The following is a 21,337-nucleotide window of genomic DNA, read 5'->3' on the forward strand; positions in this document are numbered from 1 at the left end:
TGAGCCATCAGCCCAGAGCCTGACGCGGGGCTCGAACTCCCGGACCGCGAGATCGTGACCTGGCTGAAGTCGGACGCCCAACCGACTGCGCCACCCAGGCGCCCCAAGCCTTAAGCATTTTAAAGTTGCCAAAAAACAAAGAAACAAACAAAACTTCAGATGGTTTAACTCCAGAAATGCCTTTGTATTACAAAATTTAGCAGGTACCTGAGATGGCATTGGCTTTTCGCCGTTCTCTGAGTTCTCTCTTACTGAACGATCTGACAGTGTTTGCACGTATTCATTTACTGCTTGAGTATCAGGGTACGATGGTGTATTTCTGGCAGAAGAAATTTCAGTTGTTCCCATGGTGTCTTGTTGGGAGGAAATGGCATCACCTCTCGTGGCGTCAGTAGCAACAGGCACATCATTTTCTACAAGCGTATTCTCAAATACTTCTCCCTGGTTGTCCAGGGTTTCAGTGGAGGGGCTGATGGCAGTGCTGGCCTGGTTTTCTACCTGGGATTCTGACAGTGTCACACCTAATGGGCAACAATGACTATCTGATATAATCACATGGTCTTCTTTGTCAGTCATAGTAATTAAGAGTTGGCTGCACTGGTTGCATCTTTCTGGGACTGGCTTTAGATCCTGGGAAGGGAGGCACTGTACAAGCGCTAAGCTGTGGAACGCACCACAGGCAACTTGTAGCACCACTCGCCCGGCAAGATGTTCCACCTTTTGTGGCTTTGTCACCGGGAAGGTGGTGGTAATGAGACCCAACTGACAACCGGTACCCCATGCCCAAATCTCTCTGCTTATTGACAATGCCAGAGTGTGCTCCTCACCACATGCCAGCTGCAAAATCCTGACTGCTAGCAAAGAACTGGTCTCAGAATCAGAAATGCTGACAGGATTTGGTTCTGGAACATACTGCTGGTTAGCCACTGCACACTGGCCTGCAGAGTTCTCCCCCCACATGTACACTACGCCACTTTCTGTCACTGCTCCATTGTGGAAACTCCCTGATGCCACAGTAACAACATATTGCCCGACCAGGGCATTTTCTAGAATGGGGCTACTCGGACAAATCTCTGCTGGTTCACTTCTCCAGGGAAGAGTCCCAAAGCTGTAGACCTCACCATCTGAAGGTTACAAAAAAAAAAAAAAAAAAAAAGGAAGGAGTTAGTGAATTAACTAGAAATTTTATCAGCAAACTTCTGGCCCCTCTAGGTTTAACAAAATAGGGTTGTTGCTGATTTTTTTTTTTTTTTTTTTCAAAAGCACAGTTGTAGAGAATTTGGTTCAAGCATAGAATATTCCACAGGTATTCATCTTCTAACAAATATCACCTTGTAACATTCTGAAAAATAATGAGAATTCTACCAACTGGAGGAGGCTACTTTCAAATGAAAATGAAGGGTTATTATTCCTTTCCTTCAGCCTCATCCTACAAAGTCCTAGAATGGATCCACTACAAATGGCTACCATTGTAGGCTATTACAGGAGCAGTTTCCAAGTGTTCAAAGACAAAATAATGACCATGATAAGATAAAATGAGCAGGGAATAAAATAGATACATTCACTAACATCTAAAACATTCACTACTATTTGAATAGGTCAGAGCAGCAGAAAATTATGCACTAGAATAAAAATACTAGAGGTTTATTTTGGCCAAAATTAAGAAATCAGCTTTATACTTCCAGGTCATAAGAAAGCACCAGTGTTAACAAGACATGGTTGTCTTCATGTCATGTAGAATACCGTGTATAATTTTAAATATTACACAGAATATACATTGTGTATGATATAGCATTTCTGAGGTGCCATTTGTTTAAAAAGCAAATCGTCACAACAAAACAAAACAAGCAAAAAATCCCCAATAAAACTATGATTAGCTAGCTTTAGAACAAAGGGCAACTGGCTGGCTTTAAAAGTCAAGTAAAGGGGCCTGTGAGTTGGGCACATGAATGATGAGGACTTGTTTCTGTCCAGGTGTGCTACCAAGTCGTAATCTCTCTGAAGTATTGTGGTAGTTTAGGGGCATGTGCACATGACCTGTATTACCTAAAAAACTCAAATGGAAATAAAGACTTGGCCGTGGGTTTTGAAAAATATTAAGCCACGCCGACTATCCCTCCTTTTCCATATAACCATAGACTCATCCATTTTTTTTAATTAATAAGGAAATAATGAAATAAATTTATACGAGTTTGTTCCCCCACAAAACAGCAATTGAGCTGATGATGAATAAAATGCATTCTTTATCTTGGGCCTATTATACATGGCAAAAATAGCAAATATATTTATACACTCAAGTTAACTCACCAGAACATCTATGTAAGAAAGAACACAAAAGTGGCTAGAGGGAACACATGAGCTTTTATTAGGGAATTTCCAGTTTGGATAAAAAATACTGAGAAAATAAGCTCATTAATTAAGTTCTTTTAAACTTTTCTTCCCAAAAGATACAGCAATACACACTTGCAAGAGTTCACCAACTCTTTCAATGATTATCATTCCACTAGAACGAGAAATAGTGCACAGAAATATTTAGACAACTCCTCCCTTTTTTCTACCTGGAGTACCTCAAAAATAGTGATTTAATGAAGTGTCCTCACTGAATTATGAGCTAATAGTCAAACTGAATAGAGACAAAGCAGCTTGAAAATTTCCAGCATTCCATGAGTACCATTTTCTCATCTGGAAAAGATACCACTAGAGATCTTTTTTCCCATTTCAAACTACACACTTATATGAGATGAGATCTTTTTTGTAACTTTGACACTTAAGACTAGGACACTGCTTAAACATGAACAGTGATAGGCAATTTATATTTTTTAGATGTTTTCCCTCTGTTGTCCCACTTTTAGGTATGATTCTAGAGGTTTAAAGATCACATTCATAAAGGATTCCTGAATCTCTTACTGAAGAGTTAATAAAACAACAAGAGAATTCTACTTGCACATGCATGAGAACTGTGTATTTTGAAGCCCCTACAGTAGGTATTGAAAACAGTTCACTTTTTTTACAATAAGGCTTTTTCCAAATTCTGGCCTAATAATAATATTCTTATTGTATATCATTACAATGAAAGTGATATAATAAAAAAGAGGCTAGGGGTGCCAGGGTGGCTCAGTCGGTTAAGTGTCCGACTTTGGCTCAGGTCATGACCTCACGGCTTGTGGGTTTGAGCCCCACATCGGACTCCGTGCTGACAGCTCAGAGCCTGGAGCCTGCTTGGGATTCTGTGTCTCCCTCTCTCTCTGCTCCTCCCCCATTCAAGCTCTGTCTCTGTCTCTCAAAAATAAATTAAAAAGTTAAAAAAAAGAAAAAGAAAAAAAGAGGCTAGAAAGAATTCCACGTGTATCCCATAAAATTACCAAGGTCAGATTTAAGCTTTATTTCTTAGAATTTGTTTTCCCTTAGTTCCTACAATGAAAATATCAAAACATTATCAACTACTTAATAAATGCTTATGGAACAGAAATTTATAAATTAGTTGATGGCAGTCCCAGCTCAAACCAAATTTGCCATGATTGAGTTGGTAAACTGCTATCAAAATTAAAGGCAACTCTATAAACTATAACCTATGCTTCTATCTCTTATAGATTTATTTTATTACATGTTTTTATGAGCTGCTGTTTATGTCTAAGAAAAACTGTACTGAGACAAGACAGCCAAGCAGCTTAAAAAGAGGCTTTGGAATCAGACTCTCTGAATTCCAATCCTGACTCTGACACTCCAATAGCTGTGTGGGCTTGTGGAAATTATTTAACCTCCCTAACCTTCAACTTCCTCATCTGCGAAGTGAGGACAACACTAGCTACCTCATAAGGTGGTTGTGTGAAGACTCAATCAGGTAAGACACATAAAGTGCTCAGTACAGTGCCTGGCACGCATCACTGTTTAATAAACGTTAGCTATTATTAGCATTATCGTTCTGACACATTTAATGAACAAAGGTCCAACAAAAGAGTTTCTGAATGTTTCAAAAGTTAATTTTTCATGTACTTATTGCTATAAAATGTACAAACTATAATTCTCCCTTTTATTCTAGTTATAATGTATCTCAAATTTAAGAACTACTCTGATTTCTGATAAAGGAAGTAAGGACATATTTTGAAAACAAAAAAAGTCTAAGCTCCAACGAACTTCATTAAGAATTCCTAGTATCCAGTAACTCCCTTACCTGACCCAGGTATTGTCCAGTAACTCCCTTACACACCCAGGTATTGTTAGCATTTCAGTTAGTATTTGTTAAGCCACACTTTTCAATACCTTCAGTCAGAAGAACTCCATGTTTCACTCCCAGGGCTGCTTGAAGAACAGTCTTTCCTCCCCAGCCTGGCAATCTCTCTGGTGCTAAAGAACAGGATCCTGCCTGCCAGACATGGACCAGGCCTCTTTCTTTGGATCCTTCTGCCTCTACTGAGCTACAAACATTAAGAAAAACCACTTAATTGTTCCTGTAATTAAAACTGTATTTTGGGGGGATATTTCATTAGATCTGCACCTTTTACTGGCACAGGTGACTGGGTCAGATGGTTTAGCACCTATTTAATGCTTTGCTTAGGACACAGGGGCAGAAATAAAACAACTGTTTACATAAAACGCTTGAGGACAATCTAAACCCACAAATTACTTAACTCTATCTAAGGAGCAAACAAAATCTGGGCTATTTTTTGAAGTTTTAGATTTAATAGCACAAAATTTTAAGATTCTAACTTCTCAATATATTAAGTCCTTGTTTAGATAGTAAAGTTACAGCATGTCCCAAGTTGGAGTCTTATTTTAAAATTTTAGTTTTTAATGTACTAAAAAGTATCTGGTAAAAAGGAACAGTGATCCACATTTTACGTTACACTGAGTAAGCTCTATAATTGCTATTCGAATTTTTAAGAATCAAATTTATACCAGCAACAGTAAAACTCTGCGTGCTTTACTCATGTTTTAGCCAAAGAATTCTATCCATGTGATGACTCTAGTGCAAAGAACATAAAACACACAACTTCATAATAATAACCATACTATAATTGCCTCCCCTTCTAAGAAAGAGGCATAATAAAATACCCTAGATTTCCTTCACACCAAGTTTCCCTGTCTTGCCACTGATGATACTTTTTCATTTTCTTTTTTTCTAGAACACTAGTGCCAATTTTTTAATGAGGCACAGAAACTTTTATGGTTTTATTTATTTTATAATACCTAGGGATTTCTCTATTTTTGCTAGGTAATATTCTTCTAAATTATGATTAGGCATAACCATGGTTTTATGAAAGGAAAGCCACAAACTTAACCCTCCTTTTTAAATATCATCCATGACTAGTTTTCTAGGGATAGAAGATGATTAAAATTAATAAGGCTTTGTCTGAAGATCTAAAATTGTGGGAAAAAAATGGCTTCAAAAGCTTTAAGATGATGAAGACATCTCGTGCCTTTTTATAAGCATAAGAAAGAAACTAGCAACAAAGCTGATCATTAATCAGCTTTATTTTAGTATCTTTCTCTCTTTACCAATCAACACAAATGTCACTATTCCTACTTATTAACCACGAACAAGAAATTAAACTGAAGAGAAGCTACACATATGTAGAATCGTTTGCGTTTTCCTAGAAGGATAAGGGAGAAGGAAAAAATGGTTTTACCTTCTCTTCTTTGAGTCCATCGGTCAGGGGCAGCAGCACTCCATCACCAAATCATTTCTTTTTTGCAAAAGGCATATAAAGACCTAAATGGCAAAACACAGGTAAGCACAAAGAGCAATGAAAGAATATTTTGCTACTTCATTTCTCAGATTAAAAAAAAAAAAAAAGGACAGCCCTCTAACAAGTGCACATTCACTGGGCAATAAATATGCAGTGAAACTATTTCAACTATTTCATATCCCGCCTGCCAAAATTGAATATCTAGACTGAGCCTGCCCACTGAGCTTATAAAAATGCCTATTGACCACCAAATATAATGTCAAAGGAAGAAAAGACTACCTACAATTAAGATGTACTTTGTCAGGCAACAGGTTTTGGCTTTTAGTATAAAGAAGGAAGTTCAATCTGAAAACTCAGTGTTAAATACTCATTTCATATACATTAAGGTTACTTTTAAAATGCTTCTGGAACACATGAACATGTAAATACCAATTGGGAAAGAATTTCTAAAATCTCTTCAGTAATGTTTCAGACTCAGGTAGTTTTAATTTACATTTTTCAGCAATGCACACACACGCAAAACAAAATAACACCATTAAAATTAGAATCTTTTCTATTTATTGGAACTAGCAGTATTTTCCACATATCAACCTCCATTCAAAACCACAGTCCAAAGGGCTGGAAGAAAGAAATTTGGATTTTAAAATATGTTTCAGGGGCACCTGGGTGGCTTAGTCACTTAAGCATCTAACTCCTAATTTCAGGTCAGGTCATGATCTCAAGGTTCATGAGTTCGAGCCCCACATGGGGCTCTGCACTGGTGGTGCAGAGCCTGCTTGAGATTCTCTCACTCTCCCTCTCCCTCTACCCCACCTTTGTTTGCTCTCTCACTATCAAAATAAATTAATTAATTAAAAAAATAAAATAGCTGTTTCAAAATCCGCCATTTAATAGTAAAGAGCTATATGAAAATTATGGCACGAATATCATGACCCATCAGTTTAAAAACTCATTGTTTAATGAAGAGACAGAAAATAAACAAGCAGACAAAAATGCTCAAAGCATTCAACTACAAATTCACATTTTTAAGGGCACCAAAAAAATCATGAAAATATAGGCAATGATGTTTTATTTGTGCGAACCATAAAAATACTCGGGCCAAATGTATGGTTTTTCTGCAAAGGATATGGCATGGTCACTGTAGTCTGAAAACAGCCCACACCAGCAGGAGTGATGTAAGAGCCATCTGTTTACTCCAGGTTGCCTGTGAATTCTTACCGTTTACCATCTGTATATCTGGAGGAAATTACTCTCTACCTAATGCTTATTTTAGAAAGATGTGAATCATTCAAAGTTGGATGAAGGGTACCATGTAAACAGAACATATACCTGAATAGATTTAATAAATGCTATTAATTTAATAAATATGATGATTAAGTGGTACTATGCCTTGTGTGTGATGATGATTAGCTTTTACTAAAATGTACAGTTCACGGTTTACAGAGAAATTCTGAAGACAGATCTAACCTGTGCTTATCTGTCAGAGATCAAGGAGTAACTAACTGCTCCCTTGATTAAAGTTAAACAGTACCAGGTAAAAAGCAGAGAACTCCTCTGGGAGGGTGTGGAAGTGCACGAGCACACTTTGCCTCCCATCACTGATTCACTGGATGTAAAGTGGATTTTATCCTACTACCTGACAATCAAAAATGTTGAGAACCTTTTAGCAAAGTGAATAAAACAGTCAACCTTTTTCCTCTTTTAATGCCACATTTTTTGAATACAAAGATTTCTTAACGTGGTTTTCATCTTATGCCATATTTTTTTTTTACCACCACACATTTTTTTCAAATCCAAATGGAATTAAAACCATAGAAACTGTTCTGAAACTTTCATTATAGTAAATAACTATAAATACTAGGCAATATAAATACTATATATGCTACAGAATAATGGCTCCCAAAGATGTCCACATCCTAATGCCCAGACCTGTGAATAAGTTAGGTTAAGGGCAAAGGGGAATTAAGGTTGCTAATCAGCTGACCTTAAGAGAGAGAGATTACCCTGGTTATCTGCGTGGTTATCACAAACATCCTTAAAAGTGGAAGAGGGAGACAAAAGGAGAAAGAGAGAGAAAGAGAGTTGATGAAGGAAACATGTCAGAGATTCTTCACTGCTGGCTTTGAAGAAGGGAAGGTGGGGAACATAGGCCAAAGAATGGGGGTGGCCTCTAGAAGCTGGAAAAGGCAAGGAAACAGATTCTCTCCATGAGCCCCCAGAAAAGAAAGCAGCCCTGCTGACACCTTGATTTGATTTTAGCCCAGCAAGACTGGTGTTACACTTTTAACCTAAGGAGTTGCAAAATAGTAAGTCTGTGTTATTTTAAGCCACTAAATTAGTACCAATTTGTTAAATAGCAACAGAAAGCTAGCCAATATACTATTTTGTACACATCTTCCTAGATTAGTATTTATAAATCTATCTCACTTTGTTTTAATGGTATTTATTATGTTTGACTTACAAGAAGACAGGTCTGCCTAAGTCTCAAAGACAGCAAAGGGAAAAAGAAATGACTAAGGAAACATAACTAAAAAAAATATTGCAGATAAATGTGGGAAGCTTATGTTATAAAGTTTTACCATACTTAAATTTATATTTAATGGCATTTAGTGGCATTTGCCAACTCTATTTAATCTAACATTCTTTCTCAACTGTGTATCCATATAGAGAAAGTAAACCCAAAATTTTTGTTTTTCTAATATTTTTATGATTCCCAATCCAGGAAATCTTTAAGATTTGCCTCAAGCATTCAAATCGCATTTAGATTTTTGTATCCTCTTTCATTGCTTCACATTTTTAATTGTTACAAAATTGTCTAATCATGGGGCTTCTTCTGGGGATATATCTTACCAGGTGAATTTTAAGGTTCTCATTCTACATTCCATTGAGGAACAGAATCCCTAAACTCTGCTACTTTTCTTCTATTATAGTTAACTTTCCTTCATAGGTCTTTATTATATTAAACCAGCTCTGTGTTTGGGCGCCTGGGTGGTTCAGTCAGTTAAGTGTCTGACTTCAGCTCAGGTCATGATCTCATGGGTCATGGGTTCAAGCCCTGCATTAGGCTCTGTGCTGATAGTGCAGAGCCTGGAGCCTGTTTCAGATTCTGTCTCCCTCTCTCTCTCTGCCCCTCCCCCGCTCACACTCTGTTTCTCTCTCTCTCGCTCTCAAAAAGCAAATAAACATTAAAAAAAAGAAACTGTGTGTTGTGCAGTCAAAAATCCGGGGTCCTCTTTTGCGTTGCACGGCCTTTCCAGAGATCAGAGTCACCTGTAAAATGAGCAAAAGAGACTCTAGCATCCCCTCCAGCTATTAAGTTCTATGAATTACACTACAAAACCAGATTCATTTAAAAATTTTTTTTTAATTTTTTTTAACGTTTATTTATTTTTGAGACAGAGGGAGACAGAGCATGAACGGGGGAGGGTCAGAGAGAGGGAGGCACAGAATCTGAAACAGGCTCCAGGCTCTGAGCGGTCAGCACAGAGCCTGACGCGGGGCTCGAACTCACGGACCGCGAGATCATGACCTGAGCCGAAGTCGGACGCTTAACCGACTGAGCCACCCAGGCGCCCCTAAAATTTTTTTTAATGTTGATTTATTCTTGAGAGAGAGACAGAGTACGAACAGGGGAAGAGGAGAGAGAGAGGGAGACAGGGAATCCTGAAGCAGGCTCCAGGCTCTGAGCTGTCAGCACAGAGCCCCACGTGGGGCTCAAACTCACGAACCGCGAGATCATGACCTGAGCTGAAATCCAGAGCCAGACACTTAACCGACTGAGGTCACCCAGGTGCCACTAGGAACCTGTAATCTAAAACAACTATCATTTTTGGTTGGAGTCCGCAACTTTTAACTATTTTATACTTCCTTTACTTTCTTTTATGTACTTTTAACATCAACTTCATCTTGAAGAGTATACTGGAAAGCTGCGTTGCTTACAAGACCTTCTATAAGTGCTTTAACTATGTATTCTAATGGGGATGATTTACATTTGTCTCAAAAGTTTTAAGTCTATTTTATGGTAAACATACTTGCATATAGTGCCCAGATTAGTTTTGCAGGGAGTAGCCTGCCTGCAAACACTCACCTGGCTCATCTTCTCACTGGAAGAAGGAAGCCTGAGCGCTTTTAATTTCATAAAAGGCTGCCAACTTGGTAAAAGAGAAACCAGTAAACAAATGAGAGGTCCTTTGTCCTAGAACAACTACGACTTGGTAATATATTAGACGTAAGTGGAGGATAAAGGAGAAGGAGGTATCAAAAATGATTTCTAGGTTCTGCCTTGAACAACTGTGTGTTGGTGGTACCATTTGCCAAAACGGGAAAAGTAAAAAAGATAGGAGTCTGAAGAAGTTTTTTTTTATGTTCAAGATGGCAGTGAGAAATACTAGAGTACCTATGAAGAGCAGCTGAATATGTGAGTATGGAGTTCAGAAAAAAAGGTCTCAGCTATTGATATAAACTTGGGAAGGCATATAGATAATATGTGAAATCAAAGCAATGGATAACAACATCACTGGGTGTGTAATAGGAGAAAGGAAAGGGACAGGACCAACCTGTAAGGAGCTTTTGCATCTACAGATTGGATAGGATGAGGAACTAGCAATGACAACTGAGTGAGAAGTGATCTGAAAGGTGGAAGAAGCATGAGTCTGTGGGGCACATAAAAGCAAAGCAGAGTGTTTCCAGGAGGAAGGCCTGGTTGATTAGGTCAATGCAGCTGGGGTCTCAGGTTAAGAACAAAAATCTGTCCAGTGGATATGCCAACACAGATATCACTGTTGAGCATGGTCAAAGTTTCAGTGGTGGCAGAGGACTGAAAACCAGATTGGAGTAGGTTGACTATAAATGGGGGGTGAGGACAAGAAAATTAAGTTCATACAAAGAATTCTTTTGAAAAACTCTGCTGAAATGACAGAGAAATAGAGCAGAAGCTGGAGAAGAATGTGAAGATAAAGGGTGTTTCCTGTATGTGTACGGTTGGGGAGATGAGAGACAGCTGAACATGTTTGCATTGACAATGACACCAATCCTAGATTCAAGAGGACAGAGGGCAGAACCAAAGTCCTGGACAAAATGAAAGAGGATGACATCCAGAACACGTTTTGGGACTGATCTTTCACAAGAGGAAGGGCTGACATTTTAATAAGAAAGGAAACAGATATAGATTATAGATACACACATATATTTAACAGATACAGACAGGATTACAGATTTAGTGTTGAGAGAAAAAGTCCCATACGATGGCATGTGTAAGTGAGTAGGACTTCCCAGTATATGTGTGCTATCTATTCTAATCTCATTCCCGGCTCCAGTCATTCCGTTTCTTTATTTTATCTTGCCATATTATACATTTTCATATACTGCATTAAATCCTTTTAGAAACAAGGCAGAATACAAATTTTAAAAAAATTAATGTGGAACAGAAATGTGGACTATTCTGTGGAACAGAATAGTGGACTATTCTCTCAAATGCAAAGAGAAAATTTAAATAATGTAGGATTCTATTTATTCATCTCTAATAAACTTTATTCTCTGGATAAAGTCCTCTTCCCTTAATGATTTAGTGAAAGATAAATTTATGAGTCATAAGTATATTAACTCTCAAATGCTAAAATTTCAACAACACCACATGTTATTTTTTTCATCTATTACGTTCCAGGTATGCCAGTCTAAAATTTCTATGAAAGCCAAAAATATCTTATTCTCTAGGATAGCCCAGCTACTTAACATAGTCCTGATGTATAATGCTGTTGGTACTCAATAAATATTTGTAAATAGATTAGGCCCACATAAATAAAGGAGTTCCTGTCCTTAAGAAGTTTACATGCTATCATGTTCTGTCTTTCTGACAAGAATGATGGCTCTCTATATGGACAGCACCCTGAAAGCATAAAAAAAGCAGCAAAGTTGAGCACTTTCAGTCTTATCCTCATATCTCACTTACTGGTTTAAAATAGGTATATTGATTAAAACTATTGCAATAACTGTAACTACAAGAGTAATGATACTTGGAGATTAGAATAATAAGACATTAAGATAGAACGACAATAAATAATAGAGTGGTAAACTGTATCATAATGCCCTGAAAGAAACTTGGATATACACTGAATGCAAAATAAAATTACTACAGATTTCATGCATTTACACTTTCTTTTTAAAGTTTGAATTGGTTGCATTTTATTAAAATGTAGTAAACCACAGTTTACATTTGTGGATGCAGTAAACAATACTTTTAAGACACTATGGCATTGCACACATGGTTATTGTTGAATAAATATTTTCTTTTAGAGACTCAGTCAATATATTTACACATGGATCAAGGCAACTTTTGACTCAAACACCTGACTTACAACTAATCTATACACCAACAACTGCTACTTCCTGGATATACCACCACCAAAGCCTTTACCATCCACTAATGAAGGTTGAGGAACACTCATCTTGCACTGCAGCCTTGACAAACCAATCACCAAAGGATGAGGCCACTTCAAAACCCAGCTCTCCCAGCCCTAACTGGAAAGCAATGCTTGATACCACTATGGGAGCTGACTAGCCCCTTAAATACTGACCCAGAGTTCAAGAATCCAGTAAGTTAATGCAGTGAATAAAGTCAGTCAGTAGGCTAGCCTAGAAAGTACTTATTATCTATAATGTTGTTACTAATGGAATAATCCCCCCCCCCAAAATCATTGATTTAAAATATATTATAAACTCCTGAGAGGTCAGAAACTATGACTTATTCATTGGTACATTCTCGTATCCATAGTAATCACTAGGTACAAACAGGCTACATTTAAGTGAGTACTCAGTGAAAGATAGCGCTTTGTCTTAAATTCCAATCCATGGGTTTCCAAATGATGTAGAAGATTTCTAGTACCTGTAATAAAAGTCAGTATCATACATAAAAGTAAAGTGTCTAATTACACAGTAGAAACTCATAATTTGCTAATGGTATTCCCTAACAATTAAGATCCTTTTATTTCATGTCAGTTCACAAATGTTATATAACCCAGGAATGAACAGCCTCTTTCTCCTTAGTACATGGAGACACTTTTTGGTGCCATCAGGGACACTTAAGATTCATAGTCTTTTTTATGGCCTGCTTATTTTCACCCTATGAAGTACTAACACTGCACTCTACTGATTCTGAAAATCCTCTAAAATGGATATTACCCATGGGGGCGGGGGGAGGTTGTGTTTAAACTTGGTAAAATAAATGCCTAGTGATGCCCACTTAGCTCCATTTTGTATCCAATGCAAATTTTTTGTAAGGTAAATTTTTCCAGATAAATAAAATAAAACATTTTGATGGGTAGTACAATACTAGGAATTGAATCAGGGATATACAAATCAAAGCCACATTGAGATACCACCTCACACCAGTCATAGGGGCTAAAATGAAAAACTCAGGAAACAACAGATGTTGGCAAGGATGTGGAGAAACGGGAACCCTTGTGCACTGTTGGTGGGAATGCAAACTGGGGCAGCCACTCTGGAAAACAGTGTGGAGGTTCCTCAAAAAATTAAAAATAGAACTACCCTATGACCCAGTAATAGCAGTACTAGGAATTTATCCAAACGATACAGGAGTGCTGACTCATAGGGGCACATGTACCCCAATGTTTACCACAGTGCTTTCCACAATAGCCAAATTATGGAAAGAAGCTAAATGTCCATCAACTGATGAATGGATGAAGAAGATGTGGTTTGTATGTACAATGGAATACTACTTGGCAATGAGTAAGAATGAAACCTTGCCATTTGCAACAACATGGATGGAACTGAAGGGTATTATGCTAAATGAAATAAGTCAGAGAAAGATATCATATGCTTTCACTCATATGGGGAATTTGAGAAACTTAACAGAAGACCATGGAAGAAGGGAAGGGGTTAAAAATAGTTTCAAACAGAGAGGGAGGCAAATATATGAGGCTCTTAAATACAGAGAACAAACTGAGGGTTGAAGGGGGGGCGGGGATGAGGGGAAATGGGTGATGATGACCATTGCGGAGGGCACCTGTTGGGAGGAGCACTGGGTGTTGTATGCAATCCATGAATCATGGGAATCTACTCCCAAAACCAAGAGCAAACTGTATACACTGTAGGTTAGCTAACTTGACAATAAATTATATTTAGAAAAAAAAAAAAATACCAGGAATTGAATTTCAAATTCTCAGGTACTGCAACAATTCGTGTCTGTTATTATATGATAGAATATAATTTCTGATACAAATCGTTTATTCCTTTAATATTTTGCCACTGTTCTTTCATTTAAATGGCCACAATTTTTTCTAAAAAAGGCAATATTACAGAAACACGGTTCAAAGCATGTTGGCTTATTTTATCAATCAATAACATCTAGAGCTTAAGGTAATCACAGGGCCACATAACTCGACAGGGAGTATACATGCCAAAAAACAGTGCTCTGGAGATATAGGTTTCACTTATTTTTAAAGAGCTAGCAACAGGTATTCTTGATCAGGAATGAAATATTTTTAACTCACAAGTTTAAATACTGAGGTTATACTAGGAACTGGCTATTAAATTTATTATTCACTACTCAAACCATTTAACGCATTCTCATCATGTTTACTTATTGATACCTATAAAGAGAGAATTAATTTTCTTTGAGCAATAACTAGACACCACATTCACAGTATAAAATCAGTTTTACCACACTGTAATAAAATATAACCAACCCAAACTTTAAAAAGTGTTAATGACCACATGATATCTGTGGTAATTTTGCAACTGAGTCACTCTGATCAAATTGCTTTTAGGGTTTTATGATATAATCTGCTTCCCTATCCTTTGAGAGGTCACGATCAGTATATGCCTGCATTCCCCAAGAGTCTCTAGAATTTAAATTCCTCTGCAGCCTTATAAGCAGCAGTATTCCTCATCTTAAGAAAAGCATTTTCCCAGAGGCACAAGTCAAACAGGAAAATAAAATTGACTAAATAATTGGTCTGTCTTCTCTCCTTAGAAAAGCTTTACACGGTGGAACTACACTGACACATTCTTTCCCTATTGCACAAAGAAAAGAATTATTTTTTCCAGAGTCAACTACTTTGAGACTAAAAAGTAAAATAAAACATACTGGAAGAAAGCCCTAATTATACATAAAAACTGTATTTTAAAAAAATGTTTTATTTATTTGAGGGGGGAAGGGGCAGAGAGAGAAGGAGAATCCCAAGCAGGCTCTGTGCTATCAGCGCAGAGCTGGACACAGGGATTGATCTCACGAACCGTGAGATCATGACTTGAGCCGAAACCAAGAGCTGGACTCTTAACCAACTAAGCCATACAGGTACCCCAATAAAAATTGTATTTTTACAAAATTTCTCTTTAATTATATAGAATTTAAATTAAAAATTTTCAAGTGCTAGTTTCACAAACTGTGTGTGTGTGTGTGTGTGTGTGTGTTCCAATAAAACTTTATTTACAAAAACTGGCCACCAGTCCAGGGATGGTACAAACTGTTAATCATACACAAATCTGTAAAAAAATGAGCAAATCCATCACTCAGTTTTAACATATATTAACGTATTTTTATATTCAAAATGCTTCAGCTGTTTTTAAAATAGAAGGAAAAGTTACACAGATTTCTGAAAGAGCACCACCCAAACCTATCTCCCAGTGTTAGCCACTATTCCTAAACTTAATGGGTCTCATTTCCATATATGGTCTTATACTTTCATGTACTTTCATTAGATACATATGTATCGATATATGCCAATGTAAGCTATACTGTTTTAAAACTACATAAATGCCAGGTGCCTGAGTGGCTCAGTTGTTGAGCATCTGACTCTTGATTTCAGCTGGGGTCATGATCTCATGGTTGGTTCCTGATAACAGGACGAGAGTTGGGCTCTGTGCTGACAGTGTGGAGTCTGCTTAGGATTCTTTCCTTCTCTCTCTCTCTCCCCCCCCCCCCCCCCCCAGCGAATGCGAGCATGCACATGTTCTCTCACAAAAATAAACTTAAAAGAAAAAAGAAAAAAGAAAAAAAACTACATAAATGCATATCATATACATCCTTTAGCAACTTGCTTCTTCACTATTATACACTTGAGATATATCCACATTAATAAGTATACATCATTTTTACTAAGGGATAGTATTTCATTGTATTAATAAACCACAGTTTATCCCTTTCCCACTAAAGTGCAGCTGGATTATTTTACTTTATTGCTATTTTAAGAGCTGCTATTATCATCTTTGTTACATATTTGCTTGGGCAATTGTCCTAAGTTTAGTTAAGAATTCAGCTCAACAAAAATTTAAGTTGTGGAAGAACCCTGGAATGAAAGTTACCCAGCCAGATGCCATTATTGGGTCTAACCCCCACCTTCCTAATAGGGAGTTCATGTGAAACAAAGAAATGCATGATGACTCAGAAGAAAAAAATCTTTGTATTTAATAATTTTTATAGTTTAAATATGTAATAAGGGATGCATGAGTTGAATAATTTGTGGAATTAATGAGACTAAAGTTGATCTCTTTGAACGTAATTCACTGGCAGCCAAGTGAAATTCTATGAAACAGACCCAGTCTTTTTCTCATGAGTTGAGAGAACTATACGTTTCCTTCAAAAAAAAAAAAAAAAAAAAAGTCTTTAATACATTAAAGAATAACTTTACAAGAGCCCAAACAAGGAGTAATTACCTGACCAATTTAAATATTTTTGTTCTACCCACTTGGATCAATTAGTTCAGCTACTTTACCAACTGTTCAGCTTATCTACCAATTGTGTGATGCAGGAAACATCAAGACATAAGGTAAAGACACCACTATGACATACACAGAGGAATATATAAGACATTGGTATAGGAAAATAAATGCAACACTAAAAAGAACCATGTCAGAATTTGTTACTATTTTATTTGTGGTTACCCTGGTGTATTTTCTTAAGGACCGATATCCTACAAAATCTACTACTTTCTTATTACTGATGACTGAATTATCTGGTGATCAATGGAGAAGAGTGACAAGAAAAAAAATTGTTTAAAAAAAAAAAACCAAAAAGCTCTACCAGAAAAATCTCTCATACAGTTGGACTATGTGCAAGGTTTAATTCCACAAAGTTATAAAAAGGGCTAAATGATCTAAAAGTCATTAAAATCCTCACAGCACTCCTCTGAGTGTCTGAGAAAGGGGTTCAACCTCATATTACACAAAAACAGGCCATCTTTTACACCATCTCAATAATCACCAGTCTTTACCTTCCTTTGTGGTTGTTTTTTTTTTTTTTTTAACTCATACCTTACCTAGTGTCATGTTAATACAGGATTATAGAAGGTTTTTACAAGTCAGAAATATTCTTTGGAAACTCCTTTAGAATGGATGCAGCAATACTGCATCAAACCCATGTTTTTTAATAAAAAAAGTAGATTAATAGTACTCTTTCCACCTACCCACACGAAACTGAAATCATGTCTTGGTGAAGTTTTTAACACACTCTTGTGTCTTTAACAGTCAAAATGCCCAAAGATGTCTCAAATGATAAACTAAATTTTGAAAGGCTGCAATCTGGGCAGAAGGGATTCCAGTTCACATTGCTTGTATCTACTTAAAAAACAAGAGGCTTGCATGATGCAACTGAACCCTACCCCCCCACCACCAAAATGACCCATTTGGTACTTTATTTTCTTGATCATTATCTTTTCAAATGTTAATACTGTCAAACACCTTTGAATTATTCTTGCTACAACTATGAACCTTCAATATGCCAATACTAGTTATAGTTTGCAAACTAATAAATTTACTTTTTTAAATGTTTATTTATTTTTGAGAGACAGAGAGAGTGTGAGCAGGGGAGGGGCAGAGAAAGAGGGAGACACAGTATCCAAAGCAGGATCCAGGCTCTGAGCTGGCCAGCACAGAGCCCAAAGCGGGGCTCGAACCCACAAACCGAGAAATCACGACCTGAGCCAAAGTCAGACTCTTAACCGACTGAGCCACCCAGGCGCCCCCTAAGTAATAAATTTAAACTAGGTATAGATTTCAAAAGCATCTCCTCCACATTAAAATACCCTTACTGAATACCAAAGTTATACAGACCAACCAGAAATCATATTTTCTGTAACTATAAGCCAATGTGTCATAAAATTATCTGGAAACCATCCCTCGAATTAAAAACTGAATTATAGGAGCGCCTGGGTGGCTCAGTCAGTTAAGTGTCCAACTTCAGCTCAGGTCATGATCTCAGGGTTAATGAGTTTGAGCCCCACATAGGGCTTGCTGCTGTCAGCACAGAGCCTGCTTCTGATCCTTTGTCTCCCTGTCTCTCTGCCCCTCCCTTTCTCTCTCCCTCTCTCTCTCCCTCTCTCAAAAATAAACAAACATTTAAAAACAAACAATAAATAAATTATAAAATAAATTAAAAAATAAAAAGTGAATTATAGTTTTTATCTAAAAATATTCAGTGCTCTTTCCCACTTAGAAGAAAGTGAGTCAGTGTGGGTCATGAAATAGTGGAAGAAGAAATTATTATAAAAATAGGTAATATGTACTGAATATTTACCATTGCCAGACACTCTAACAGATATACACGAACCATTAAACATAGAGATGCTATTATGAGGAAGGTACCTTAATTCTCAATTTAGAATTAAAGAAAATGATACAGAGAAGTAACTTTCCCCAAATCAAAGATATAAGTGGATATGATGTCAGGTATGCCCATATCCAACGCCTAGGATCTTAACCACTATGCTTATATTATTGAGATTAAAATACTGCAATTTACTGTAAAAGCAAATTTTTTACTGCTTTAAATTGCTTAGTTAACTCATTAACTCAAAGGTCAAGTGGTCACTCCAAATCATTCATATTTATGATAAACTGGGGGAAAAACTGGGCCAATAACCTTACTGAATTTTGATACCTGTTCAGAATAAACACACATCACACAATTTTATTCTTTAAATCCTTAAAGAGCATTTACGGCCACGAACAAATCTAAAAGGCAATAGACTAAGGATCTGCGTTTGTGTTTAACAGTTATCTCCTTTTCCCTCCTAAACTAGAGAGAATACTGTTCTTGAATATGCCGCTTCAGCCCGTGTGTTTTTCTTCTTTCCTCATTATCAAAGCCCTAAGCAGGAGTACAACACTTCTGCCAACCTATAGCTGCTTGTCTCTAAAGTAGCCCTATTACCCAAAAGACCAACACCAGCGTCAGTACAATTTCCTAATGAGACCCTATGTTACTTTCCTGCCTTCGTTTCTTCAAAGAACTTCTCACCCTCTGATGGTTCACTTGACACGCCAAAGGACTTGCTTAAACTACTAATTCTTAATATCAGAGTCATTTTCATTTTCTGCAACCGCCTCTCGAGCCACGGAAACACTAGGTCCACCCCTCACCGAGATCTGCATCCTGGGGCAAATCCGTCTGGGACACTCACCGAGGTTCGAGGCCAGGGATTCCGGTGTACCTGCCAGGCGTCTGGAGTGGGTAGTCAATAAATCCTCATGAATGAGTAAAGGAGGCAGCGTGGGTGGAAGCGGGAAGGGGGGTCGTGAAACACTTTCGCGCCGCTGAGACCAATGCAGTGGCGCCCGTCTGAGGAGGGAGGTAGGGGGCGAGTGAGAGAACCTGGGGCCGGGACGAGGGGCCGCCACGGGTGCTCCTTGGCGGGCAGGCGCCGTCGGTCGGACGCAGGCTTTTTGGAAGACGCGGGCGCCGTCTCTGTGAGTCACCAAGGGCGCTCCCGGGCCTCGGCCTGCGCCTTCGCCTCTCTCTGGGACCCCCGGCCTCCCGCACACAGGACAGCCCGGCCTATCAGCCCTGCTAAGCCAAGGGCCGAGCGGGGACTCACGCTCGCTCACCTGACGCTCCACCCGCAGCACCCCAGTCTGCATCCGGCGCGAGCTTCACAACCCAGCGGGTCCCTGAGATCAGCTGATTCACGAGGGGCGGGGCCTCCGTGAGGGGGCGGGGTTGCAGGGCGGCTAGCTTGGGTGAAGGTGCTCGGGGATTGCCCCTGAAAAATAGGTAGGGTTAGACGCCGACGGCGTCTGATAGCGATCAAAATTAGCCAAGAGGCCTTAGGCACTGTGGGTAAAGCCCTCAGGAGTACTGCCCCTCCCTTAGGACAGGGCGGAGCCACCAGTCTTTAAAAGCGCTTGGGCGATGATGTAACACGCAGTCGTCGGGTCTTAACTACCCGACCGCTTCCATGGTAACACGTGGTGATGAGCGTGATTGGGAGCTGCAGACATTTTGCTGCCACTTCAAACGGCAAAAGTCAGATGATAAGTTTGCTACTCTTTACAGGGAAAATGTGACAATATTTTCAAACTGCTTCCATGGACTATACACTAACAGTAGTTGTTTCCGCCACTACAGATGACGTCATCGCCACGCGGCGTCAGTTGGCTCTAGTGTCCACACTGTTATTTACTTGGTTGCAGCCCCGAAGGGTGAAGTGGGCTAGGAGGCAATGAATTGGTATCTTTTATGATTCCCCACAGGGTTCCCAGTGTACAGTCTGAGTAAAACTTGTTTGCGTGCTCAGCACACAGTTTCACGACAGTTTGCTTGTCGTAGCCACAGCCCCACCCCGACTCAGCTCGCAGCTGGCAAGGCCCCTCAGGAAGATTTTCCGGAGCTTGCCACCCTTGGTACGCAGTGGGTACGAACTCTGCTGTTAGGCAGAGTGCCATCGCTGGGCCTGCAAACCTGTATTCAGACCATCAGCGAGGGATAATGCAGTCACGTTCTGAAGTTCCTATGCATAAATGGGTCGATCACGTTCACCCTCAACTCAGTTGCTTCCTTGATCCTCCACCCACCCGCAAAATCGTTAGTCTGCAACAATTTAGACAACCTTGTCCACTCTTGTACCAGGGCTGAAAACAACATAACCCTGGGAATTGGCAGCACTGCAAACCAAAGGTGTCCAACTTCAGTAGGGATTTCCCTGTGGCCCAGCAATCTTGCTAAACCTAAACAAATCCTTAACACATCGCTACTAGGAATTTCTTCTTTTCCCTTCGCCTTCCATTCCCGACCCCCCACAATGCTATCTGAGCTCTACCCACCCACCCCCTTTGGCAAACAGTTTTAAAAATAATTTAAAAACCGTCTCCTACGTTTCTGAGGAAATTGAGACTACTAGGGATGAACTTCCCTAAGCCCCACCAACCACTGTTACAAAACCTACCTACAGCCCTTACCTTCCTTTCCTTCTCCCTCTTTCTCTTTAGAAGAGACATTCTGTCCTGTCAAGATGTATCCCTCCACCTGAATTCAGGATCCCTTCCAATCCCCTTAGAGATCTTGCCCCATTACTTATCCCTTCCTTTTTGTATATTTTCTTTTCTTTTCTGTTCTTTTTTTCCTTTTTTATATTTTCAATCTGGTTTTCTTACCACTCTTTTTTTTTTTTTTTTTTTTTTTTTTTTAATTTTAGAGAGAGCATGCCATGCTCTATCCCACCACCCTGGGATCATGACCTGAGCTGAAATCAAGGTAGCTCAGCTGACTGAGCCACCCAGGCACCCCTCTCTTATTACTCTTTTTCCTCACTATATAAGCCTGTTCCTACCTATCACATTTTTAATGTCTTTTTCTTCTGTCCTTCTTTTGTTTGCAACCTACTTTTCTCCCTTTACCTTCTAACCTTCCAATCTTCCTC

The 21,337-nt window shown here is 38.7% G+C and overlaps 1 protein-coding gene across 11 annotated transcripts in view; it reads right to left on the bottom strand.

The window, feature by feature from the left end:
- ALS2 (alsin Rho guanine nucleotide exchange factor ALS2) overlaps positions 1 to 19,777 on the bottom strand; it is a 72,781-nt gene extending 53,004 nt beyond the window's left edge. For 3 of the 11 annotated variants that reach the window (XM_045480753.1, XM_045480751.1, XM_045480746.1), the window contains exons 1-4: positions 19,527 to 19,771; positions 5,628 to 5,710; positions 4,261 to 4,415; positions 208 to 1,124 (exon numbers count right to left, since the gene is read on the bottom strand). In XM_045480753.1, coding sequence (XP_045336709.1) covers positions 208 to 1,124; positions 4,261 to 4,415; positions 5,628 to 5,647 — 1,092 coding nt within the window. In that variant the 5' untranslated portion in view covers positions 5,648 to 5,710; positions 19,527 to 19,771. Of the gene's footprint in view, positions 1 to 109; positions 1,125 to 4,260; positions 4,416 to 5,627; positions 5,711 to 19,102 lie in introns of all 11 variants that reach the window. The other 8 variants (XM_045480749.1, XM_045480747.1, XM_045480748.1 and 5 more) reach the window with 7 other exon arrangements.
- Positions 19,778 to 21,337: the final 1,560 nt, after the last annotated feature.

This window comes from Leopardus geoffroyi, chromosome C1, assembly GCF_018350155.1.
Source record: "Leopardus geoffroyi isolate Oge1 chromosome C1, O.geoffroyi_Oge1_pat1.0, whole genome shotgun sequence".
Taxonomy (NCBI): domain Eukaryota; kingdom Metazoa; phylum Chordata; class Mammalia; order Carnivora; family Felidae; genus Leopardus; species Leopardus geoffroyi.